This window comes from Anomalospiza imberbis, chromosome 1 (genome assembly GCF_031753505.1).
Source record: "Anomalospiza imberbis isolate Cuckoo-Finch-1a 21T00152 chromosome 1, ASM3175350v1, whole genome shotgun sequence".
NCBI classification, from domain to species: domain Eukaryota; kingdom Metazoa; phylum Chordata; class Aves; order Passeriformes; family Viduidae; genus Anomalospiza; species Anomalospiza imberbis.
In genome coordinates, this window is record NC_089681.1 from 69,509,118 (window position 1) to 69,535,729 (window position 26,612).

The 26,612-nt window shown below is 36.4% G+C and overlaps 1 protein-coding gene and 1 long non-coding RNA gene across 3 annotated transcripts in view; one reads left to right on the forward strand and one right to left on the reverse strand.

Moving 5' to 3' along the window:
- Positions 1 to 26,612, forward strand: part of COBL (cordon-bleu WH2 repeat protein) — a 113,528-nt gene that overhangs the window by 54,440 nt on the left and 32,476 nt on the right. The window contains exons 5-7 of one of the 2 annotated variants that reach the window (XM_068195846.1): positions 91 to 135; positions 2,484 to 2,578; positions 5,864 to 5,947. In XM_068195846.1, coding sequence (XP_068051947.1) covers positions 91 to 135; positions 2,484 to 2,578; positions 5,864 to 5,947 — 224 coding nt within the window. The remainder of the gene's footprint in view (positions 1 to 90; positions 136 to 2,483; positions 2,579 to 5,863; positions 5,948 to 26,612) is intronic. The other variant, XM_068195855.1, reaches the window with a different exon arrangement.
- On the reverse strand, positions 9,156 to 13,719 carry LOC137477141 (uncharacterized). Its single transcript, XR_011000823.1, has 2 exons — positions 12,242 to 13,719; positions 9,156 to 9,574 (listed from the first exon to the last, which is right to left on the reverse strand). It is a non-coding gene; the product is annotated as an uncharacterized lncRNA (long non-coding RNA).

Consider the following 26,612-nt stretch of genomic DNA (forward strand, 5'->3'; position numbering starts at 1 on the left):
TAGGACTAATTAATGAATATTGTGCTTTACAGCGCTATATTAGAACTTTAATGTGTTTTCTCTTATCCTTTCATTGCCTGACTTTTCCAGTTCCTCCATCAAAAACTCAGTCTGAACCTTCTCTGAACTATAGAGGTACTGTACAATGCTGCTGTGGGGAAGCTTCACTCTGTGTTTAACTCTTTCACTTCAGTCTATGTGTAATGCGGGTTTGGTGGGTAGATCTTTAAGAGTGTCGAGTGAAGTGCGGTAGAGAAACAAGCTATTTTTATCTGTTTTGTCTTTCCAAAGTGTTGCTTACATGTCTTGTGCTTCTGCTAAGAACAAACACATTCTGTGCGTACTGTCTCTTCAGCAATAGCCATTAAAAGCACCAGCAAGTAACAAATTCTGCTATTTAATTGTTTTATGGTGTGGTGTATCTCTGTAGATTCCAAGCCTGTTCAGTTTACCTCAGTCATGATTAGGTAAATGTCACAGTTACTAACATTTCCGAGGTCTCTTGGGTTCAAAATTTATTTAGTAGCAAAGGCAGAAAATTTTGATGTCTGTGAGATCTTCCACTGTTTTCAATATACGTTCAGCAAAGCACTTTAATATCAAATGTATACATACATATTGGGCAACTGAATTGATACTGACTTCTGAATTGTTACAGTACTTGGGGTTGGATTAGATTATGTTGGTGCTTCTGCTTCCAGTCAAATAGAAAATGTGTCTATTTAGTATGTCCTTTTCCCTATTGAGTCTGTTTTAATACATTGCTTAAATTAATTATCCTCAAGAAAGGTATGGTTGATTTCTAATGAGCTTTACTTCTTTGCATTACTAGTAGACACAACACAACCAAAGTAAAACTGGGTAACTAATTTAAATTTTTATAAAGAAAGTCCACCTACAGTAGGTGGCAGCCATCGAGCAAATCTTAGCACATGGCCTCTTGGCTTCAATAATGGCAGCACTATTCCCCCTAATCGTCTGTTATTAATTGCTGTGGCTTCCTCTTACGTGGAGATCATTTCATCACTAGATGAAATATATACTTGATTTATTTAAGGAAAAAGTTACACAGATTATTAAAGACTAATTATTTTGATATTATACACATTACTTAAATCCTAATTTATTGGTATTACACAATGTTCAATGACAGTGTTGGTGATCAGCTGCTATGTTAGCATTGTTTGTAGTTGAAGACTATGCAAGAAAAGAAATCATAATCCATATCTAGTCGCAGTCCAGCTCCAAGCAAGAAACAAGCATACATAGTGCCTAGTATTTAAGAAAAGCATTAATTCATTACTGTATTTCTTTGCAGTGCAGTTGTAGCCTTTCTTCAGGATAGTTTCTCCCTGCTGTCCTTTGTGTTCATTGTATATGTTTAACACCTTCTCACACATGAGATTGTTTATATGCAAAAATGATCTATGTGAAAATCACTTTGTATTTTATGCAAATAAGTTTACAAGAGTTCTGGGATGAGGTTTTTGTGGTGAAGTAAAATTTTATTTTGTGTTAACAAGTAAGTAATTTTGAATTTGAGTTTTAATTGTTATTAAGCAAATATTTACAAGAGAAAGTGTTTTTTTCCCTGTGAATTAAACTTTTTGAATGCTAGTGGAATAATCTGATGTGCTTGGAATCAGGAGAAAATATTTATAACATTATGCAGAGGCCATTTAAAAAAGTGAGAGCACTTCATCTTCTCTGTGTTAAATGGGCAATGTTGTTTCCTGTAATGAATGAGTGTGTCATTTTGCTCATCCAGCTTGTGGATGAGAAACTGAAGAGGGAAACTGTAGGGATACTAAATGGTATGAGAACTCATACAATTTCTTAAGCAGGTTCAAGGAAGACACATATGAGTTCTTACAGCCTGAAATACCTATAAACTCCCCTCTTTTCCCACCTGAAGTAAAAGCACCAAGATAAGAAAGATGACCACAATCAGCTAATTCGCATTTTAAAGAGTGCCCTGTTTCCAAGAGGAGGGTCTTTTTCCTTCCCCTTGAAAACAAGGGGAAGACCTTTATCCAAATTACACATTTAGAATCTCTTGTTTAAGTTCACAGTATTAAGTCAGAGCTATGAATAGTTAAAGATACTCACCAGTGTATCTTTTTTTAGGCGTTTGGGGTTTTTTAGTATTATGGTACTCTATGGGATTTAAGGGATGCATCTAACAAGCATTTCTGAAGTCATAAGCAATTTGCTCATGCTTTGCCTTTTAATTAGGGTTACTGGATTGTGATTGAAAATCTAGTGCACTATATTAAATTATTCCATTAGATTTTGGAATATACTCAGAACACATGAAAGTTTGATGACAAAGTAAGTGTATGATCTGGCCGTTACTTAGATAACCCAGTCCATAACATCTTCGATTCATAAAAATCCAGCACTAACCCAGGACATTTTAAAGTACTTGTCTTGTGAATCTTTATTTCAAAAATGTAACAGCTGTTCCATTAAAATTGTTTCAGAACCAAATCGAAAGGCTTCAGTAAGCAGTGATGCAGTAGAGAAAGAAAAGGCAAGACTTTTGGGATTGTTTAATGCTGATAGAAGAAGCAGCAAGGTAAGGGTCCAGCAGTGTACTGCTCACTAAAGATAATTTATTTCTTTCCAGATCTGTTATGTCTGTGGGTAGTAGCATTTGTTTGGCCTGCCTTCCTTTTCCTTTCAGAGACTAATCTGTTAACAGGGGCATAAACTATATGCAATCAGTGCAGCCTGATGGAGAGATCACATGCTTATTGAAGGAGTCAAACATGTTGACAGTTTACTTTTTTCTTTTTTTTTTTTCAATGCTGTGAGTTCAGTAGGTGTTAAAAAAGGGCAGTAGTTTCAAGCAATCTATGTCTGCTTTTTAGTAGTACTTACATTATAAAATGCATTTATGAAAGGACTGATGTAATACAGAACTATTTAATTACAAAGTAGATGTGTCTTATGACCTCTTCTGTGCATGGGTGATAATCTCAATTAAAGCATTTTTACCTCTCGGAAGTTCTATGCTATCCCCCCATTGCCTTCTCCAAGTCTTTAAAGCTGATGAATCAGGTATAGAAGAAACAACTTCCATTACTGAACTGAAAGATCAGTGTCTGCTGGGATACATCTTAACCATTTTTAACTTTGTATTCTTGAGCTGAAAAATTTAGGAAAGAAATTTTGTATTAAATAATTCTGTTGAGATGCATTTATGAAAAGTATTTTGTTTATCACAGGAATAAAATACAGAAGAACTTTCTGACTTAACATAGAAAAAATAGTGGGCTTTTAACTTCATACTTTTTGCATTCTTTACTAAAAATATTGGTGTTAAATTATTTTGGATGTAAAGTGTTTAATACTCTAGGATGTCAGAGGAAAAAAAGGAGCTTTTTTCTAGTTTAAACCCTCCAAGGTTTTTGGAGTGGAATTACAAAATGTGTATCTGATTATTTGGCAGAAAGAAACATTTGCTTGTTAATGGACTGGTGTTTTACTTATCCAGTCATCTCAGTCACTTTTGCAAAACTGTGAAGGCTTTTCAAAATCTTTCACGGTTGTCTGCCTTTTTATTCATGATTAAATTTGTGGTGCTTTTGCTAGGGAATAGAATCCTTTATGGAAATTTTGAATCATTGTGTCGGAAAACCCTATTTCTGTCATAGATACTAAACTATTCTTAATATCTTAAAAGGGACACATGAGAACTACTTTATGAGATAAGAAGTCGGTCACTTTCAGAGTGCTTTTCTACTGTAAGAAAATATTTCCTATATAGAAGGGAAAAAAATTATAACTGGAGTGATAATACTGTATCTCCTCAGAAGAATCAAGTAAACAAAGGATCTCATCCTGAGCCTCTAGAGCATGCTGTGGGGCTGTAATTCCTCTGGAAGAAACAAGCACATTACAGCATCCAACTTCTGCATCATACTTTGTCCTCTTATTCCATTTTACTGAACTTGGGTGTGAAACCTGTGTCCTTGCAGTTCTAACTCCTGAAGCAGATCAGTTTTAACTTTTAAAGTATTAATGCTTACAATCTTAGCAAAAGTTCCTATGAAGCATCTTAATTCAATGGTTACTGCAGTGGGTTTCTCACAGCTGAGTTGGAAATGTGTTCAAAGATTACAAGCTCCTCTCTTTATTTCTGTTCTCTTTCTCTTGCTTATTAAAGCAAAGGAGGTGATCCTCTGAGTTTTTAAAAATAAAAATTTGATAAAATGCTAAGGACATTAAGGGTGAATTAAATTCAAAATTGTTTTTGGCCTGGGAAAAAGTAGAAGCTGTACAAATAAGTATGAGAAACAGCTTCTAAATCTGAGGAAAAGTTCCAACTCTTTCTTGCTGATAGTTCTGACAAGTTAATTGTTTTCTTGGTCATTTCTTTATTGGACACTTACTTTCAAATGGCAGTTACTCTGTGGGAGTTACTCTGTCATTTTGTTTAGTCAAGCAAGAAGTCACTGTTGCCTTCACAAACCTCTGGGAATTTAAAACACGATAAATGGAAGAATTACTGAAAACTGAAGAATAGCACAGCACACAGGAGCAAGCAGGCATTAATTAGGCATAATATATCTGACTTGCTCTTGTGAAAGCTTTCTAACCAAAATAGCAGTGAAACTGCTGAACAGATTTAGTAGGATGGGGCAAATTAATAAAGTTCTTTTAATGAAAGATTTGGTAGGTTTTTGAAGGGATTAGATGATGAAATCCTTGTGATTTCAGGGACCTGGAATCAAAACCACAGGATGCCTAAACTTACATTTTTACTCCCCTGCAAGGCTTGTTGGTTCTGTCTATTTTTTGTTTGTTTGCATTATGATTTGCAGTGGTGAGGAGTGTATGTGGTCATGCATAGTCTCTATATTAGAACTATTTGATAGGAAGAATTATTCAAAGTTCTGCACAGTAGTAGGACTCCAGACTTGCAAGCATTTGCAAGGGTAAGGCAATTTCTTTTGCAAGGGAAGAAGAGGGTTAGCCTGTGTTGCAAACTGTCCTGGATCAGATGTCACTGCACACTACAGGCGTATGCTCAGATTTCCATGTCCATGCACATGCTTTCTTTCTCAGCTGGCTCACTGAGAGCAGTAATTGTGGTATGACAATACACCAGTCCTAACTTTACTAAAAAAACCTTTCTATTATATTGAAAGCACTGTGACATAGAATGAAAGCAAAGTCCTACTCCCATGGCTGGCACAAATTTGATAAAAGTATTTCTTTGGTTGACTTTGCACTGGCAGGCTTAATGCCAGATCAGGTATCATCTTGTTCTCTTCCATTCTAATTTTATGCTGGATCAGTTACCCTCTGTTCTCCTGCAGCTGGCATAAAAACACATAAAGGTGGCATGAACTCCATTTCTTTTTGATGTTAAATGTAGTTGTTTGCCTGAGGCTAAATCCAGATCAAATTGACACTGCTAAACAATCAGTAGAGTAGAGGTGCTATGCAATCACGGGATCTAGGCTTAAGTAAGGTTCATGCTAGCACACAGAAACAGTTCCTTCATGGAGAAAAGGCAAGGAAGGAGCTCCCTGCTGGTTTCATTGTGTCTGTGGGTATAGCAGAGACTAACAGTCTGGTCCCTGATATTATAGGAATTAGTTACTCCCCATTTGTATCCTTGTCTAAGAATTTTGTCTTTGTATTCTTAAATATTTTTGCTGATGGCTTTCTTAGCTCCTTGCCTACATCAGAGAATTTTGCAGACTACTTCAGAGTTTCTCAGCAATCAGGTCCAGCACTACTGAGACAGTTTGTCTTGGTTCCATGATGGGGTTTGGTATTTTGCTCTGGCATGTTTTTGCAGTTTTGTTTCCTTTGCTGCTGCTGTGTAGGACACTTGTTTGTGTTGCAGACAGAAGAATACTTGAGGATGAACAGAGATTGTGGTGAGGAGGATGTTTTTAGTTCTGCATCTACAAGTGAAGGAAGCTTGGATGTAAGTACTAACACAGCTTGTAGATGCTATTGCATTCTTATTAGCTCCTGCAGTTTGAATTAACCAGAAACCACTGCTGTTCCTGATGCTTAGCCAAGTAGAAGTAGCTTATGCTTTAGCAGGCTTTGTTACAAGTACAGTTTGCATATCTTTATGAAGTTAAAATATAATGCATTGTCTTCAAATGAAACTTGTTAGCTTCACTATGAATAAATTTTCGTTCAGTGTTAAATTCCAAGCAGTTGTGAGAGAGAAGAACATGGGTGTTGCGACATGCAGTGACAGTCCTGCATGATGCAAGACAATGTTTGCCTTACCAAAGCTATTTAAAGGGGGCTTTTCTTATAAAACCACACCTTTCCTTTTCATCCCTGTATCTAACTTCTGCAGCATGGCAGCACATTCTCTTTGTGTCATAACGAGCTTGGGGGCGAAGAGTTAACACTGGAAAAAAACAGATAGGATTTTTGTATCTCAGTAGGGTTTGGGGTACTAAAATCCTGTGAACCACATTTAGAAACATTAAGTGACTGACAGTTTATCAATTTATGAGGATCCAAATAAGAAGGTATCAGATTAGGAAGTGTGAATCTTAAATATTTTCTAAGATGGTTCTGGTGGTGTAGTAACTATAATAAATGTCACATCTTTTTATTACTTTTTTAAAGTATTTGACTTTTTGTTATCATATTTTCAAAACCTAGAGAAGACTGATGATGTGATAGAAGTTTGAAATGTGAGGTTCAGCTCTGGATCCCCCTTTCATAAACAGATCTTTGTAAAAGGAGTGTGGATCTGCAAAATATAGAACTCACTAGCCACAGAGAAGGATGCCAGGGAATTGTGGAAAAAATGAAGGAATAAGAGAACAAATCCCAAATGAAAAGATTAATATGAGAGGAATCCAAAAGGAGAAATAGAAAATTGATTGGCTATGAAGTGTAAAAACACCAAACTCTGCAAATCTATGAAGACTCATAATAAAAGATTACTGAAATGGAAAAGCTTCTTGTGATACTAAAAACTTGGGGAACTCTATAAAGTTTAATAGATTAATAGGCCTCTGTTACTAAAGAAAAGTTATAGAAGTGGGTGATCATGTGTAATTGAAATAGACTAAGTAAAAGCATAAAAAAAGCATCACAAGCTGTGCCAAAATAAAATTATTTTGTGGTTTGTATGCACTGCCATTAAAAATTAATCTCAATATCTTGATACCCAAGTACTAGAAAAAAAATGAGGAGGAAGAGTAGGAATCACAAATAACAAAATGATGGCAGAGGTGTATGGTGTTTTCGCCAGAGGAGAGACATCACCTTATTTTTCTTGGGAATTTTATAGGGCAAATTGTAATTTTTTTTTTCCCTCTGACATTGATGAAAAAAGATTTCAAAACAATTTTGAACATGTAAATGTCTTCAAAAGTTTCCAGTTAATAGGGAGGAAAGGGCTCTTGAAGAGTTAAAAATGTTTTATTTTTATTCAGTTAAATGAGCAAGTTGGAGACTTAACTCTTTCCCACTTTCTTCATAAGAGGAATTAATATTGAAGAACAATGTAGCCCTTGTTCAGTGTTTATGTCTTTCACTTCTGATTTGACACCTGTATTTGTATGAGCACTGATCCTGCTAAGACATGAGCACATGAAGAATGTGTTGACCTTGTTGCATTGAATTTGGTAGTATTCTGTTCAAGCTTGTAGGAGGTGTATTAAATAAGTCTAACAGATTCACTCAGCAGCACAGAAAGACCATCTTTTCAAGAGGCTAGATGGGCTTCAAGAAAAATTTCAACAATTGTGATGCCTTAGGAGAAAAAATTTAAAATGTTGCAAACTTGATACAGATAGTTGGCGTAGATAACTTTTTATTAAGATAAATTCAAATGGAAACACCAGGAAAAACACTTCATAATTTTAAAAGTTCAGTTTAGCAATTCCTTATGGACTAGATTTGAGACCCTCAATCATTCTGAGTAATTTGTTATTCTGCTTGTTCAAAAGATACCTCATTTACTTCAGTGGAGCTAAGTATCCATATTCCAGCTAAGTGGTATCTTACATGGCTATATGCGTGAATTATGTGTTTAGAGATCATTATATAGAAGTTTCATTGCTGAGATAGGATTATTGACAAAATGTCATCCACTAGAGTCTTCCTCTTTTGTGGTTACCTCAGGTCTGCTCTCTGGTATTGTTTTGGGTCATCTGAAAGTGTTTCGGTTTTACTGTGTGGGAACTAAAGGCAATTTCAGTTTTATTTCTGAAAGAAAAATATCTTGCTTTTGGTACAGTAAAAGGAGTTACACTGGCTGGATCAAGAAAATCTTTCTTGCCTATAAAGAAATAAATAACTTGTGAAGTACTACCAAGGTAAAGGCATGAACTTTCATATGCCTAGTTTAAACCCTTTTCTCACTATTATGTGGTGGGGGTGTACACTGAGTTGTAGGAAAGAAAATATAATGATTCTATTCTGAGTATTCATTTTGAGTTTGTTTGTTTCTTTGTTTAAACTGGGCAATATGAAGTAATGGAGTAAAAGTGTAAGAAATAATAGACCCTTAGGTGTTTATTCAAGCACAAGTTATATTCATTTTTTAACCACCAAACCATTCTCAGTGGCATATTTATCTAATTATTATTGGAATTATTAATGCCTCTAAAAATACTTTGAGTTGTTGATGAAGAAGCAGATTTTCAAAGTGAAGATGGCAAAGTCAACACTTACGCTTGAGGTGAAGGGACACATTTTCACATTATCAGCAAAAATAAAGGTGAAAAGAATTTGTTAGCTTAGAGAGAGGGTGTAGAAATGCAGGAAAAGACTTCGTGAAAATCCTCAAAGTGCAGCAATTCATTACACCACACACCAGTAAAGGACACAAAATCCAACAGTGTATTGTAAATGAAGCAGAAATCCTTTCCCTTAATCTGGGAACAGTTTTGTGCTGGGCAGATGAGGTTTATATCCAGGTTAACTTTTTACAAAACAAATGCTATTGAAATATGCAACATACAGGTAAAGCAGTTGGAAGTTGCAGGACACTTAGCTGTATGCAGCTTTTGCTGTGCCATAGTCAGACTGTCAGAGCTCGAGCTCACAGCAGCTGGGAAAAAAAAAAAGGAACTTGAGTTCTCTCTGCCGCTTGGTGTCACTGTCCTCATATAAACAGTTGATCAAGATAAAACACGCTATTGGAACACTACTAAAATTAGCTGGTTTTATTTTTGGGGCCTTCGTGTTTTCATAAATCAAGAGTGAAAAAACACGTCCCAAGTTCTGAACGATGTGTAGCTCTGATGTGGACTTTGTTTATGTAATATATCAGCTTGAGAACAAATATTTAGAAGTACAGCCAGGAACATTTATCTGAAGTTTTGAAACTTCAGCACAAAGTCTTATCACACAGGGTTTCTCTGGTTCAAACAGGGCTGCAGCAGTGCAATGTTGGAGGATCTTCATCAGCACTTCATCAGCACCATTTTAAAAATAACTAGTCTTTAGTGTATGTCAGAATGTAAGTTTTGCCCATAATAAAATCAATTAATTAAATGAAGCAAATAGTCCAGTAGTTCTCTGCTTAATGAGTCTGTCATGCTATGGTTATGTATGTTCATACACCAATCTACAAGAGGAAAAGGAACATGTTATTTAAAATACCAAACAGTTATCAGATATTTTGAGGATATGTGTGGGGGATTTTGGGTTTGTTTTTATTTCATAAAACAAATGTACCTGAATAATTGCAAGATTGTTCTCCAGAAGAAAAGGTCTGTTTGGTTCTCCAGAAGAAAATCATCAAGAATTTTGGTGCATTAGTAATCCTGGCGATCGCTTCTCAAGTGGTGGCAACAACTCTTTTCAATATAAGGGCTTTAAAAAAATATGATTTACCTTTTAAGATCCTTCTACTCTAGCTGTAACCTCTTTGATGGCAGGAGTTGCACTATTCATAGTACACTTTGTCAGTTCAGAATGGGTGGAAAGAAGAATCAGGTACAGTTAAGTGAATATTATTTCTTGTCAACCATGTCAGGTCCCAGGTAAGCAGGTAATATCCTTTCCTCCCAAGGATTTCATGTCACATAAGCAGGTACTGTTCAGGGCAATAGGAATGAGAATTCTGCCTATGTCATCTACATGGAAGTTAACAGCCATCCACTTTTAATATTTCCTTGTGTTTGACAATCACGTTTGCTTTAAATTCCTGATTTCATGTTCTTCCTTCTTGGTCTCCTAACACTTCAAGTGTGTTTATTTTTTATTAGCTGGGACAAACCCTGGGGTAGTTATGTTGCATTTTGGAGAGTTAAAGCTATCTATGCACTGTCCAAGATGCAGGTTGTGATCTGGCCTTGAAACAATGTTTCCTAGTGTAATTTTGTTTGCAAAATATGAAACTCAACAAACTGAGTATGGAAAGTTGTCTAAAGGCTGCAGCAGACAGGGCTGTTCGCCCCAGTCTTTCATTAAAATGTGCCTGTAATCTGGTAGTTAGATGCCAGAAGATGACACTAGGGAAGATAGATTTTCATTTGTGCAGCTGTTGATGTGATTAGAAGAAAAAGAGATCTAATAAATACCATATATCTCAGCATAAGGTTCACCATCACAGTAGAGTTAGGTTTTTTTGGTAGCCTGTGATGCACTGTAGGGAAAGAAAGAAGAAAATCATTTCTATTAACTTGCCTTGGTAAGACAAAAGATTTGCCCAAGGCTTAAGCTGGCATTGAGAGAATTTCAGTAGTAAAGATGACACTGATCAACTTTATTTCTCCTTATCTACTGAGGGACAGGAAGCAATATGCTTTATATATAGCAATTGAAATTTAACTGGGATACGAGAGGGAGAAAATATGACTGCATGGAAATTCCACTGGGGAGCATACTATTAAAATTACTTGAAATCCTTATCATCCCCTAATCTGCAAAACATCCAAAAATGGCTAGAGGATGAGCTTACATGTACTTTATTCTGTCTCAGAGCAGATTATAGATTAAGCAGACCATGAAGGTGCTTTTCAGCCAGAATATGGCTGCTGGAGAGATGGAGCTGTATCCACCTCTTTTTGTGGTGTGCACTTACAGGATATTAACTGTCTTCACTCATGTGAATCATAGATGGTTTTGCATATTATAGTATCCTTTGATTTTTCTTACAGTATGTGATAGCAGAAGGCAAGAGCTTGAAACAGTGGCTGCCTGCCACCACCAGACTGCAAGTTTTTGCTCCACAATGTGGTGTTACTAGACCTCTTCAAAGAAAAGGTCCTTGGAGTTAGTGCAAAAAAAAAAAAAATCATCTCAGAACCAGCCAAACTACTCTGGCTAAAAAACTTAAAAAAAAAATAGCCCAAGGCAGACACCTGGAATGGAAAGTCTCAGCATCCATGGTTGAAGCATGGTGAAGTTACAAGCTATTAAAAACAGTATCTGGTGAAGAGTCATGTCAGCTGACCCCTATTCTGTCTGTGCTGCTTAGCTTGTACTTGCCAGCTTCATGCATTCAAAAATCACTTGTCAGCTCTTGCCCTTACCACACAAAAGTGGCTTAAGGTAATGAGATTTGAAAAGAAATCATTAAGGGTGGACTTCCTTCCATTTGACTTCTGAGTGTTAAGTTTTTAGAAGTTGCATTTAAGCTTCTTTTCCGTGACCATGAAGGTTTTTTTTATTTTATAAATAAAGTCTTATCAAGTAGTCAGTGGTTACCAAAACCTGTATCTTTATTTAGAACTGCATGGTTCAGAGTTAAATCATCACAATTCATGTTATTCATGTTGCTGCTTTTAAAAAGATAGGTCATCGTCTTCAGTTCCTGTGGTGGTTTTAGCAGGGCATTTTAAAGGAAATATTGTCAAGAAATGTTCTGAGATGAACACAGAAAAATTGAGTCAAATCAAAAGGACTTGAGTAGGGTCATATCTACAAAAGGAATTGGGAACAACTCTACCTGGCAGTGCCTGTTTTAAATACCTGACAGTGTGGGTGTCTGGAGTCGGAATATAAACAGCTGAGAGTCAGATTTCCCAAGTTTTGAATCCACTGATATCTTCACAGCAGCAGTTGCTTGTTAAACTCTGCCCGTCTGTGTCTGTTACCTGCCTCTGCTCAAGATTCAAATCTCAAATCAGCTGTTAGATTCAGGTATTTAAAGCTTTTACTTTAGAGCATTACCACCTACCATTGTTGTCCAAAATGTGAGTGAACTAAGTTCTCTTTTTTGCCTTTAGAGATATCAGCATCAGAGAATTATTTCTTCCTTTTTAAAAAAGAAAACCAAAATGCTTACTGGGCTGGAGACTGCCTGGAACAAAGCTGTGAGGTATTCTTGATGTGGCAAGCACCCTTTTGTAAAAATACCCAAATATTCAGTGACTCAGAGAGCAAAAGCAAGCTTAACTATTCAGACCAGTAATGAACTAACTTAAGTGTGGTGGCAGCTCTAGCTTCCAGTGCCAGAGATGTTTTTCTGTGTTTTATGCTAAGCAGATGTTACATCCAGCAAGTAAGTAGTCACTAAAGTTAGAACTGGAAGAGCCAAATGGCTTCCTGCCCAGATGAATGCCCTAATCTCAGTCTCTTTTTAGCTAAATTCATGCTCATATCCTTGAACAGAGAATAGTCTTGCTCTCCTCACAAGAGGGGAAAATTTGTTATTTCTCAACAAGACAATGGTTTTGGACCTGGATTTACCATACTCTTACTGAATCATCAAAATTGTAGCAGGCGTTTGGACGGAACAAGAGGTAAATACCATAGCTGCCTTTTCAGGCAGTTGCATTTTTGTGAAGCTTAGTTGTGCTTTAAACATACCTATTAGATCAGGCCCCTTGGCTGACAAAGAAGGAGATTTGCACATTTTATGGATCCTGTCAGAATTTAGGCAGGAGGTTAGCAGCATAGTTTCTGCACACTTCTATGCTCAGCATGCCCAGAAGCAGAATTCAGGCACCAAATGGAAGTGAGCACATCAGAGGGATATGTGTCAGGCTTATTGATGGGAAAGCACAAACCATTGTGATTTAAGGAGGCAAAACCTAACAGGAGCACGCTAAGTTAGGCTTGTGTGTGGCAATTCCAGACCAGGGCTGTATGGCGTCATTCTCTGCACGGTGATGTACCCAGTCGGTCTGGCGTAAGTTGGCTGAGATATCTCCCTCGGATGTTTAATTAAGACCTGGTGACACGCCCTTAACCACCCAAATCCTTTTATGTCTGATTCATCTTTTGTTACTGATTTCACTGAAAAGTTCTGAAGTTAACACACTGAAAAAAAAAAAATAGAATAAAGCAGCAGCAGCTAATAAGACCAATGGCTTTTAATTTGCATTAATAAAAGCACATTAAAAAATACCCAAAGACAAACTCAAAATTCCATTTGAGATTTTTCTAGTGACATGTCAACCGCTCAGGCTTTGCTTTCTTGGTAATTAATATTACCAGAACCCCTTAATAGTCTGTAATAGCTTTGTAATTCACATTTGGTCATAACACATTCAGCATATAGTTCTTAGTGGCAAGCATGCAGTGGTCTGGAAAATACCACCTTTAAACAAAAGTTTATACCAGGACTGGGCCTTCCACAATTGGAATTTCTTGTCAGGCTTTCCAGTGGTAACTACTGCAGCAAAAGGATTAGATGTATTTATGCCAGTGCCCTTTACTAGACGAAATCAGAAATGGCTAATAGTATGTCATTGATTCCCTATTTCTAATATACAATGGAAATTTTTTTAGGCAGTAAAACCTGTTTTGTAGTGGCATAATATAAATCACATGTAACCATAGATTCATTATATTAGTCTAAAATATCCCATTAGCATAGGTAGATTTTAGATACAGCAAAAATTTTCAGCACCAGTTAAGGTATAATTTCTTTTCTTTTGCAAGTAATTTCTGAGGCATGAGCACTAATAGGACCTGGTTTCTTTCCAGCCTCTTCTGTGGACAGTGAAGACTCAATTTCATTAAAAGTAGTGGCATACAATAACATTTCTTTTAATTAGATGATCTCATGATTTCCACACATATTTGTTCTGTGCATTATTGTTAGTTGGCAAAACTGAGCTGCTTGGTAGCGTGTGAAACCATATGTCTCAATAACATCTTATGGCAGGTAAGGGAGGATTTGCAAAACACTTGCTGACAGGACACAATGCATTTTACTTTGATGGGGAAGTTTTCCTAAGTGAACTTTATGGCTTAGTTCTCTCATGCAAAGTCAGACCTACATGAGACTTAATGGCTCTTACAGGTCTTCCTTTAACTCAAAGATTGTCTGTATGAAGCAAAGACTGCGTAGCACTGAATGTGCTTCTTAGTGTGTGCTTCTCAGTTCTTCATCACTACAAAAAGAAACCATCTAACACCTGTGGTCTGTGTAGTTGTTTTGTATTCTTTCTTCTTTTTTTTTTTTTTTTTAATAGACAACTGTTGAATTAGGTTTTGTAAGTCTTTTACATGCAGCTGCAATACTGTTCCTCCCCTTGGAGCTTAGCAGAAAGGACTACGAATAATTTCAGCCATTGCTTTTTCTCTTACTCTGTTTCAAGTGTATAATACTTCATTTGAATTCTAAGAAACATTTTGGGATGTAAACTGAAGGAGAGAGTGTGGCAAATGGTGGTCAGTCTTTTTAAAAGCTTTTCAACAGCATGAAGTAGTCAGTTCCACTTCCTTGATTTTTTTTTTCAGTGTCATTTGTTCTTTTAAGCAGATTTAAAAACACTTGGGCAAACTAAGGAAAATATTTCTGGTTTTGTAAGTGGTCAGCTGCAAGGGCAGAAGAGAAAGCAGATCAAGGCAGGTAGCAAGATGTAACCCTACAGAGGTCTTAAATAGGAAAGTAGCTGTAGGCATTGCCCCACTGACTTTTTCAGTGCCATCCCAAGCACCTGTTTAGGTGTTTTGCTGGGTCAGCACCTCAGTGACCTGCTGTGAGCCAGGTGTGACCAGTGAGCAGGTTATGAATTGTGCAGGCAGTCTCTGAAGTGCACTGACATAGTGAGATGTAGAGATTGCCAGTAGATGTTGTTAGTGTGAAATTCCCCCCACACCGCCCCCCCCCTTCTCTGATGGTAACATTTTCTTCTTTCCATCCCAGCAAATGCTCAGGTATGCATCTTGACTTCAGTCTCTCACAGTTTCAGCACAGAGATGGTGTGATTTCATTGACTCTAAATGGAGCTTGTTCTGATTTACTGTTGTTTGCACAGGACAAGAGTCAGGCCAGTAAAGTGCACTGTGGAGGTTTGCCTTGTAAAAACCTAATGGAAATGGATTTGACAGAAGGGGGGAGGGAAGAAGAAACATTTAAGACTATTTATTAATCAAGAATTCCAACAGGGAGGCTTTTCTTGCCTTGATTCTGGCAAATGTACAGATGAGAGATACTGTGCAGAGACTGTTTCTGCACAAACAGAGAAAGCCCTTCAGATGTAAACATTTGAGCAGCTGGCATGGGAGATTACTGCAGCAGCAGTGGGAGGGGGGTAATAGTGGATAGTGGTGTTGTCCAAATTTAACAAATGTTAAACAAGGTCCTTGTTCTATTTTAAGGGCTACAGGTCAGAAAGACAATATCAACTAAAAATACTGGCAGTTGTACAAGTCAGACAAAGTTATTAACTAGTATTTAATGAAAAGCAACTTGCCTATCCAAACTTCTGACACCTTTTTCCCCCCTCACCCAACAGGGGAAAAAAAGGAAGCTGGGGAAATATATCCTATGTAACTTCTTTGAGTTAGGAAAGAAAAAAACCACTTTGTCCACTTTATCCTCTGTCTATGGAAAAGCAATACTTAGGGACCTCTTAATGTTTTTTGTTTTGATTGTGAACTTAGTGTATTGTTCCACTTTTAATTTCCTGTGGCTGAAAATTACATCAAAGAAAGAATCATGCTAAGGGTGAAAGCAGGGGTCTTTTAGCGTTTTAGATGTGTTCATATGCTATTTAATATGTGTTTTGGTTTTTTAAACCCTTGACAATTAGTTAGACAACTAATTATATATCAGTGTAGGGTATCTGATCGTGCATTGAGTTATATGGATTTTGGTTTTTAATCTGTTTTGATCATGCTTTTAAAACCTTGCTATTTGTTGGGATCCAGTTCACATGTGTTTTGTTGGAGGTCCTTTACTTTCTCATTTCTTTAACAGAAGGGATTGAAGTATGGATATCTGGAACCAAATTTTATGTTTGAAAAATTTTCATTGAGCTTGAAAGTATACTGAAGAAAAAGATTTTCTGGAGAAATTACAGTGGCAGCATAATTTAGAGTATTACTTTCTTTCGGCATCATACAGTTAGATTGACCATTGGAGACTCGATACAGAACTCACTAGAGCCAATGGAAAAATTCCTATTGGTTTTAACTGGCTTTGGACTATGTCCATTATGAGTTACTAGCCATTATCTATATTTTAGATTCGTTCCTTCTTGTCCTGCTTCAGGTTCTCAAAAGTCTTCTGGCACTTTCACTGTAATCTCTTAAAACCTAAGACCTTCATTCCTTTTTGATGGACAGTTGGCGCAGATAAACCCCTTGAAGTTGCTTAATTTATAGAGCATTTTCTCACTGGAGAAGGAGAAAACCCCAAAGTAAACATGTTAAGTCTTGTAGAAGATTAATTGCAAACAGTGGCAAAGGAAGGGAGTGGCTTTCACCAACCAATAATTTGTTGCAAAAGCAGGTTTTTCTTTGTTATCTGAAGCAGTGCATACCCACAAGTGAGCAGAATTCCCAGCACTGGTTGCCCTATTTAGGCTGTAATTGTGCCAGATGAAGTCCAAGCGTCGGTATATGTTGTATCTATTTCCACAGGTTTTTAACTTCTGTGTCCGTTAAATTTGGGACTGTGCTTGAAAAGTTTCTGCCAAAACTGAGCAGTGGGCAGTTCCCTCCAGTGAACTGAAGTACACCAGTCTGTGGAAATAAATAGATTGGAAAGATGTGATTTCCTAGTTTTTCACACTACATTCATAAAGAAACAAGGCTATACGCAGTAGGAAAATTAGTTTCCTGGGAATAATAAACATTGACAAGTCAAGCTCTGGTTTCCTAAGGATATATCACTTTTTTTTTTTTTGAGAAACTTCACAGGCTACAGTATACTGCAAAGGAAGATAAAACTATTAATTTATATGTATGTATATACAAAGTGGGAAAAGGCTGAAGTAGCCTGGTCTCCGGCACATCTGTACTTCCAGTCCCTTTGTGGTATCCTATATTATCACTTCATGTTTATTTAGAAGATGGTGTGGTCTAGACAAAGTTAGAGTTGAAAGAATAGCAAAAAATGTTCACAGTAGGACGAGACTTTAATGCCAAGGTTATTAAAATAGTGTTCAAGCACTGCTTCAAAGAAAATTCAAAGGAAGGATCTGCTTCTTTATTCTTAGCCTGTTCCTCTGAACCTAATTAATGAACTTGCATTATTTTTGCCAGCATGATCAGGGTATTGATTTTTCTCCAAGGAGGATAATCTTTGGAGCATTCTTCAGGATGGAGAGGAAGCTTGGATTTGAATTTCATTGTCCCGGAAGATTCAGATCCTGAAATTGATTAACTTGACTTCTTCCAAGTATAAGCATGTGTATTTTTCTATCCAAATTGATTACCTCCTTTGGTAAGACAAGCTTAATTTCTGGTATCAATCTGTAGGTGTTATGAAACAGAAGGTGGCTGTGTTCCACACCTGGATGTGCTCTATCCATTGTCCAGCAAGAGAGTGTTGTTTTTAAACCTTCTCCTCACCCTTGTACTCTCACATGATGTCCTCTTGACTCCTTCTCTTCACTTATGACCACTGATGCTGATCTGGGACTAAATATTCAGCTGTTAAAATTCAAAGTGGTTTGTTGACATCAGTTCCCAATCATCAAGTTTTAAGCATGATGCGAGTTTGTCTTTTGATTTCGTCTTCTGCAGAAATGTGTCATATCTCATTAAAGTTTTGGTCAGCTCCAGTGCTGTAGTTTGCAGTCAGAAGTTGGCATGAAACTCCTGAAAGCATGAAAGATGCAGAGAGCTAGGGAGCTTGCTTAGGCCAGCCCTTAGGGCTTCAGACTCAGCATATTGTACTCAGTGTGCAGTAAGTATATGTGCATTGAGGAACAAATACACGTGCAGATGTCATGAAGAGCTAACCAAAGTCATAAGCTGTGTGTGCATACATCCTTGTGTTTGCATTAGATCCATGTATGTGTGCACAGAGGTTATGTACACGCACACCTGCACATCCAGACATCTGAAAGAGCTAATTGAAAATGTAAAATTCCTGGCTGCAGACTTCTGATTCATGTTGCTAGAATTGTCTTGGTGACTCTGTAATTAGGCTTTGTTTTAAGATTTGCACTAATTCTAGAGTTCAAAAGCTTATTTGTCCTTCTAATTTAATTTTTAAAGTCTTCAGAGGTTATACTGTTTTTCAGTAATATCTTTGGCAGTGTTTTATCATTACAAAGTGTAAAGTTTCCTTTTTGAAAATTTGCTTTGACATTTGGATGATTGTATTTGTCTCCCTCTAGCTAACCACCTAAAGTCACCACATACTTCAAAGGGAAAAGTTGTTGCAGGAATACATTCTAAGTTAATAAAGTATTTATGTCAGAATTGGATTATAAGAACTGAAGCTGGAAGCCAGATCCCCGAGCTTGAATAGATCAGAGCAACACCTTTGACTTCAGAGAAGTTTTGCAGATCGTACTGAAAATTTGCCTTCGAATCTCAGTAGATTTTCTTCATTCATCAACAGCTATAATAAGTAGAGATTTTCAGAGGCCAATAGTCATGTGTCAGAATTTCAGCAGATACAGAAAGTTTTTGAAGATTGATCATTCATATTTTTTGCCTCTGGAAAACTTGCATAAGGACAACACTTACATTAAAATGTGGAGAAAACACTTTCTAATTCAAATGGAATAAACATATTTTCAGTAAAACCCAGAAATTATTTCTCCAAAACCAAACAAATCCACACCCAAAAACCTCATGCCAGGAACTATTCCATTCATAATTCTGGTCACCATAAAAATTGACTATGCAGACATTAAAGCAGATATTTCTAAAATTGTATGTTTTATGTAAAGTTTCCATCTCCTCCTCCAGCATAAATTGGCATATCTACAATGAAAATATATTGAAGATGATCAAGTCTAGTGGTTTAATAGTTTCTATATGTTAAAAGGATTTGCAGATAATAACTTCTGCAATAGTTTTTAAAATATTTTGAGTTTCAGGAGGACATATATTGCAGATTTAACAATTCCTGTCTTCCATGAACTGAAAACATTGGCTGATAGATTTAAAAGAATTAGTAATTCTAGAGAAAATCAATTTGTATGGCAATGATGAATTAGTTTTGCTCAAGACTTTTGATTCATTATTTGGTTATTTACGATTGATGACTGCTTAACACCAGTGGAAAAATGTCTCTTTTTTTTCTGTTGTCAGTCTTTGACCTTTTGAACTCCCTGTTTCCTTGAGTCTGTTGCCAGACCATTAGTAAAGGCTCATTTTGATTTTTGGCTTGGTTGTTCAAGACTATTGGATTGAGCTAATCTATTTTCATGTAGTGCAAAAGTATACAAGAAAGGAGAAACCAACTTTTTCAAGCTTACAAAAATATGGATTTTTCCATCCTCAGTCTTCCAAGATTGCTCTCACTCTATCTGCTAATGCCCTTCCAAGACAAAGTGTAAATAGCCTCTTTTCTAATGTTCTTCCCTTGTTTTGCTTCCAGCTTAATATTTTCCTGTCTTATTTCTATACTGGGATTGAACTGAATTTTGGAGTCCATGTGAATTTTCCTCTCTAATTCTTTCTTCAGGTCTCTTTAAAATGTGTTTTTCTATTTCGGTCTGTCATTGACTTTTGGACCTTTGTTCATCGGTTTCAAAATGTTTCTTTTGTTATTTTCTTCCATTCTGCTTTCGTGTCTTACTATGTATTAAATCCCTACCATAGAAATATTTATCACACATTCACAAATCTGTATATATCAGTCCCTTTCTCCTTCAGTGCTAAATCTTTTCTGCTTTCAGTTTTGTTCATTTGACTTTTCCCGTACTGCCTTCAATGACAAGCGATCATGAACATCACCATCTTTCTAGGCCAGTACATGGACAATCATGGGGTTTTCTTACAAAATATGATTTCTGCCCTACACAGCCTCCTTAGTTCATCGTTCCTTCCCCAGGATGGGAGGGACATCATTCCTCTTATCATCACATTCACTGAACTCTACTGCTTTTTGCAATGCTCCTCTCCTTTTCCAGATGTTCATCTCTGAATTTCTTCAAGGACTTAGTTTCTTGTCAAATCTTATGAACATGTTCACTTCATTTTTTGCCACAATTACTGTTTTTGTTCCCATCCTCACTTCATGTGTTCTTTTCTACTTCTTTCACGTCTGCTTTTATTCCACTTGGACAACTACCCAAAAAGAGACTTGTAATGTTTTCCACATATTTTCTTATTTCCTTTTATAATTCATCAATTCTTTTATAATTCCCTGCACATCTCTCAATTACAAGCATGTAGCTATCAAAAAAAAAAAAAAAAAAAAAGGTATTTAAAAAAATAAAAGAGTAGCTGAATTTGCTGACTAGCTTTTGTTGGATATTCCTTTCTGGGACTCTTTTGAAATTATTATTTTCTTCCCATAGTGGCTTTACATACTGGTATTTTTGACAGTTATGAAAAATCTATTTTCAAAATACCATTTATAGGTTTTTTATAGGCTGACATATTTTGACAGTGCATTGTGACAAAATATGTTGTACTTCTGAAAGATAAGTTTTTACCAGTTTAGCCAGAAAGATGTAAATCAGCCTCAAGAGGGTACGTTTTAGATGTCAATTGATTCTGGTATTTTCCCAAAATTATATTGAAAGAAAGAAGGAAAAAAAAAAAAGAGAACATTCCATCAAATGACACACAAAGTTGTACACACAATTCTGAAAGTCAAGATAAATCATTTTATACTTGTATGGAATGCAATCAAACCTTACTCTAAGCATCTGGTGGCATCCCAGACTGTCATCTGCAGTTCAGCTTGATTTTGGAATTCACTTCAGATTGTGCCTGCTGCCTGCAGTCCCTACCTCCCTCCTGAGTGATGGATAGCAATGTTTCCTTTAAAGTGCCAAGGAGCATAGGAACATTTGATCCCAAAATGTTTTCCATGCCATGATAATGATGATTTTTTTTCTCACTAGGATTTACATACACAAAACAAAAGCAAAAGTATTTGCATTTCAGGAGTTTTTTAAATACATCTCACATCCAGAAAGTTAAAAAAAGAACCCACATGCTTTGTGTGCTGTCACTCAGCCTGATAGTCTCAGCTGCAGAGCACCGTAAGGGCAAAAAGGAGGTTGCCATGTTTTGGAAGCTTGTGGATATATGTTCATGTTTTCTCTGAACATGTACGACACTATAAAATGGCATTTTAAGGGACTGGACACACATGTGCTGAAGCCTGTTTCATGGATGTAATTGTATTTATACCGATGTTGAAGTATCTCCCAATAGTTTAGTGTCTCATCATCTTTAGCTGCATTTTTGTGAATTGAGAATCTGGAGAGTAATAGAATATTAAGTGTAAAACAAGTCGGTTTATATGATGTTCAGCTGAGGTTTGCTGTTTTGAACATATCGTTCCTTGCTTTGCTGATCACATTTGTTCAGAAAAGATTGTTTAGCAGTCTAAGTTTCTTTCTTTTATGGCTAATATCTTCAGATTTTAGCAAAATAATTTTTTGCTCCTTCACAGAACACACAGTAATAAAAATTAAATTAATTATACATTACAAAGATTTGTAGCAAGTGTGTATTCACTCCATCAAGTTGAGTGACTTCTCAATGCTAACAGCTCTGAATCAAAGAAATTATGTTTCTCTTCTTTTTAACAAGTTCCTCAGCTGTATTTCACAAGGTCCACAGGATACGAGCTTGGTGGTTACAGCAATAAGTTCAGTGTCCAGACATATAGGAGAGGACACAAAGGATTTATATGTGTGTGCCTTCCAAACACCCATTTATACAATTGGGTCTTCCTATTAGTACCAGGCAGTATTCTGCCTGCTCCCACCTTCTGAACTGTTGAGACATGGCTACTGTCTTCGGTCAAGAAAGATTATTTTTTGCTAATTCTGTTGGGATGCTACTTTTTTTAAAAAATATGAATTTGTTTGAAACACACTGTCACTTACAGAAGAGATGAGACAGAGGAAAGGCAACAATGTAAATAAAGTTAGCTTGTCTTCCCTTTTTTGCATCTATTGCTGCAATGGAAAAAAAATTATTGCGTCCATTTCTCTTGATACTGATTGACTTCTTCAGATTGCCATGAAGCAATTTGGATAGCAGTAATAGACAAAGGCTTTATTAAGCATGAAGGGTATTCCGACTTGAGAAAATCTGAAAAGTAAAACAGAAAACAAGACAATTTATTTTGAGGAAATACATTGAATTTTAAATCACAAGAAGTGATTCAAAAGCTTCAATTCTCAAAGCATTGAGGAATTCTCATAGCATTGATCTGTCATAAAATCCTGAAAAAATATAACTGACTTGACAATCTCTGAGCTGCTTGATTAACACACATTGTTGAATTCCTAGACTTGTATTCCACTGCTTCATATGTGCCATGGTAGTTCCTTTACTTTTGGAGAACTCAGATTAAATTTGTGATATCAGACTGACAGAATACTGAGGGAGGTGGCAGTAGCGGGTGATACTGCATCTGCTTCTTTATACTTGCAAGAGTTTACAGACATGTTTACATTTAGCTGGAATTCATGTATTCCCAATCCATGTTTTCTGACTTCCTAATGATTTTAGTAAAATGTTTATATTCCTCAACTTCAAAATATAATATTTGACAGCTCTTTAAAAAAAGCAAGCAGCTTGCATATGGATTCTTACCTGTGGACTTTGCCATATTCATTCAGTATCCATGTGATTTTCAAATGGAAAATGAGTTTTGAATATTGCTTCACTTCTTTTATATATACAAGGCACAAGAAGTATAAAAAAAACTAAAGAAGGTTCTTGGAAGCGCTTTCTGGGTGTGCACCCTTTTTGTCCTCAGTGTAGTGGAAGGGGCCAGAGTTAATTCCCTACTGAGAGTTCTCCCTACTGAGAAATTCACAGTGTATCTAAGCCCTTGGTGTGTTTTGGGAAATTTTTTTCCTGGAGTCTTCAATTTTTCTAGTTCCTTTCATTGGGCGGTGTTTTTTTTCATCTTTTCTACTGGAGAAGAAGTTGGACATGGCAGGAATGTCAAATGAACATACATCAGTTGGAGCTGGAAACCAAGGTTGTACTCCTAGCTGTGAAGACACTTTCCATCACATGAGTTTACCTAAGTGAAGACAAGAAGTAGTCACATAAGCTTCTAGGAGGGGAAGTTATGGTTAAGGTACAAGGAAAATAATAATGATAAAGACAATTAAGAAGAAAAACAGCATAATTGCAGATGGTGTGGACGTGTGTCATAGGAAAATTTTATTAACCTCCACAGTGACATATAGGTAGATTGGTCACTTTAGCACTGGGAGATAAAATGGATGATTTTGTATGGGAGGTGACTGCATTGCACTTGGCACTGCTAGGATTTCTGATCAAAAAACTCTGTATTAAAACAAGAGGAATGTGGTCAGCCACGCTGAGGTAGAGCTGGCAGGGGCACAGGGGACAGAATGTTCTCAGACATCTCTGGTTCTGGTTGTCTAAGTTCTGGTGTCTACCAAATGGGCCCTGACCACAAGATCTGGAACTGCCATCTAGATGCTCTGGTAGATTTATACAAGTGTAAGGTAGCACCAGTTGTACAAATTTCAAAGTATAATCAAAACTTTTACAGTAAGAACTTGAGAGCTTACTTGCCAGGCATATAAAATCAAAACAGTTCAGCCTCTGTAAAAAAACCTGTTGTGGGAATGAAATAGTTGCTTCTCTTTTATTATTGTGGTGTGTGACCAGATAATTTCCTCCCAATAGCAAAATGCAGTGAGATAATAAAGCAGCATAAATTGCATAAAAATGCCTTTTTTTTCAGTTCAGAACAGGAAAAGGTTAACTTTTTTTTCCTTCTGACTGCAGACTGTTAGCACAAGTGCTTCAGGGAGTACAAAAAAACAAACTGTATTCAGTGTGCCTGGTTAAAAAGGAAAATCTGAGTAGTCATCATTTCTTTGTTTTGTTTTGTTGGGTTTTTTAAACTGTGTCTCCCAGCAATGTCATGACTGCAGTATAATGCTTCAGTTTTGAAGCAGGATCTTGGATTAATTCAGTTTCTGTGTTGTTAATTTTAGTGCAAATTTAGTGTAATATCAGTGTCATGTCAGGGAAAGCAGCTTCTAAGTTCATTTTGTGCAGTAGGTCTGTCTGGCATTTTATATGGGCAGTTGTAACCAGTTGTGGTATCATTCAGCTAATCAATAAAAGTTTGCATTAATAGAGTTTAAATGTCTAACAGGCATAAATATTCTTGCTGTCACTGAATAGATGGATTTGTTTGCCTGCTGTAAATCTTACCTTTTGTATTACCCATAATATACTTGCAAAAAAAAATCTGTATCCTTTATGATACTTTTATTTTTTGTCTCTATTTTGGAAAAAATAAAACCCTTACTTTTTGCTAATACATCTGGTACTTCGGGTGCATTAAAACAGCTCCATTGATTACTTCTGATTTAAAAACTTCTGAGAAGGAAGTTGCATAACAAGACTGGGAGCTCAAATATGTGAGTTTTGGCAAAGAGCTGCGGAAGAAAGGCTTGTCTGTAACAACCTTGCAAGAAAAGAGCTTGACATTTTGAAAAATTTTTATTGACCGGTGTGAACAGGGAACAGGAAGTCAAATCACTCTCACAGGCAATCTGCAGCCTCTTCCTTGCTGACCTTTAAATGCCACTTAGTGTCATCAGAAAGTCAAGGAAATGCTAATAACAGGGCTTTGGGTAAGAAAGTTATATATAAGGGACATATTTTAAAAACAATCATAAGCTTATTTCCATTTTTATACACATCTGTTTTTGTAAAATTGAGTTCTCACAGCAGTACAGTTATATTTTAAATAGATTACTCTAACCTTTATTTATATATGACTTTAAAATTTTCCAAGTATCCATAAGATACCAGAACTTCTGTTTATCTTGAAAAGGAGGTAGTTTGAAAAATATAGTTTACAATTGCATTCTAGGTTGATGACCTTGGAACAGAGACTGGCCTCAGTTTTATTTAGGCTCTTAATCTATCTTTTGTTGAGTTCAGCAGGTATGGGACTTCAGATGTCTTGTAGAAAGCTGACTGCTGTGTGTCTTCTGAAAATGAGAGTGGTATGCATACCTCACCAGGTTACTCTTAGCATTCATACTTCTGTGTTTTTAGCATTTTTGCCCTGCAAAAATGTCTTTGATAGCTAAATTTCAATTAGAAGAACTAGTAGAAAAAGACTCTTGAAATTAAATTGCTGAACCCAAAAGAAAATACCTCATACATTAGGAAAAAAACAGGAAGTTCCATGGGTTTCAGAAGTTTAATGAGAGGGGAAAAAAACTAGCTGGCAAGTTTAACACGAAATGGTGATGACATATGATGGCACCATAGGTTGGTCCAGCAGTTGTTTTTTGCCTCCTTCTGATATCTACTTCATGGTATTGAAATGGACTCTAATCCACTAATGCTCAGCTAGTGTCTAACCTGACTGCTTACCTATGCTGGTCTATCTGGTTTTGTATTGGATTTGCTTTAATTCAGGGGGAAAAAACAACCTCAAACGAAACTGTTTCTTATTCTTTCTAGTTCACAATAATTAATCGCTGTTTGAACTGGTACCAAAGTGCTCCGACACTAGTGGCTTAACAAAGACTGTGATTTTGCAAGTTGAGAGACATTTTTGAAAGCTCTTTATATAATTACTTTCCATTACTTTTATTAATTGATTTTTTCTTTTTTTTTTATTTTCTTATGAAGCACATGGATTTTGTGAACTGATTTGGAATCTAAGCAGAGTATTCATGCTAACCTGTTTGTCAAATAAAACGGAGGATAAGGGCTGACTTTTTTTAGCCAGTAACATTGGCTTCAATTCCTGAGCTTGGCTTTCCTCACTTACACTGCTGTAATTTGAGTAATTCAATTGGTTCTTTGATAACAAATTAGAAAAACAAGAAATGAGAGATGGTTAGAGTATTTGGCATGTAGATATCATGTCCCTGCAATTTTGCTTGATTAATGTTGTATGCTCTTAATAGTTGCCTTGCTAAACTGCGTGAAAAACAAACCTCCAATATCCACAATATCCTGTGATTTGGAAAGAAACTGTATTGCATCTAATCCAACACAAAATATAAATCTGATTTACGTGTTGTCTCTCAGCATTAGTTTCAAAGAAAAAGACAAGTTATACCATAATCATTTGTGTCAGTTTTTTGTGTCCAGGGTTGTTTTTTTTTCCTCTTAAAGCTAATGAAAATGACTACTCACACAGGAGAATTTGAAGGTCTGACTCCAGTTAGGCAAAGTTCTTGTTGCTGCATGAGAGGGCTTTCAAAACTAGTTCAAAACTGTCCTCACTCCGTTCCCCTGGAAGCCGTGGCAAATTTTTGTTTTAGGGCAAGTGTATTTACATGAGCATTCTTGAAATG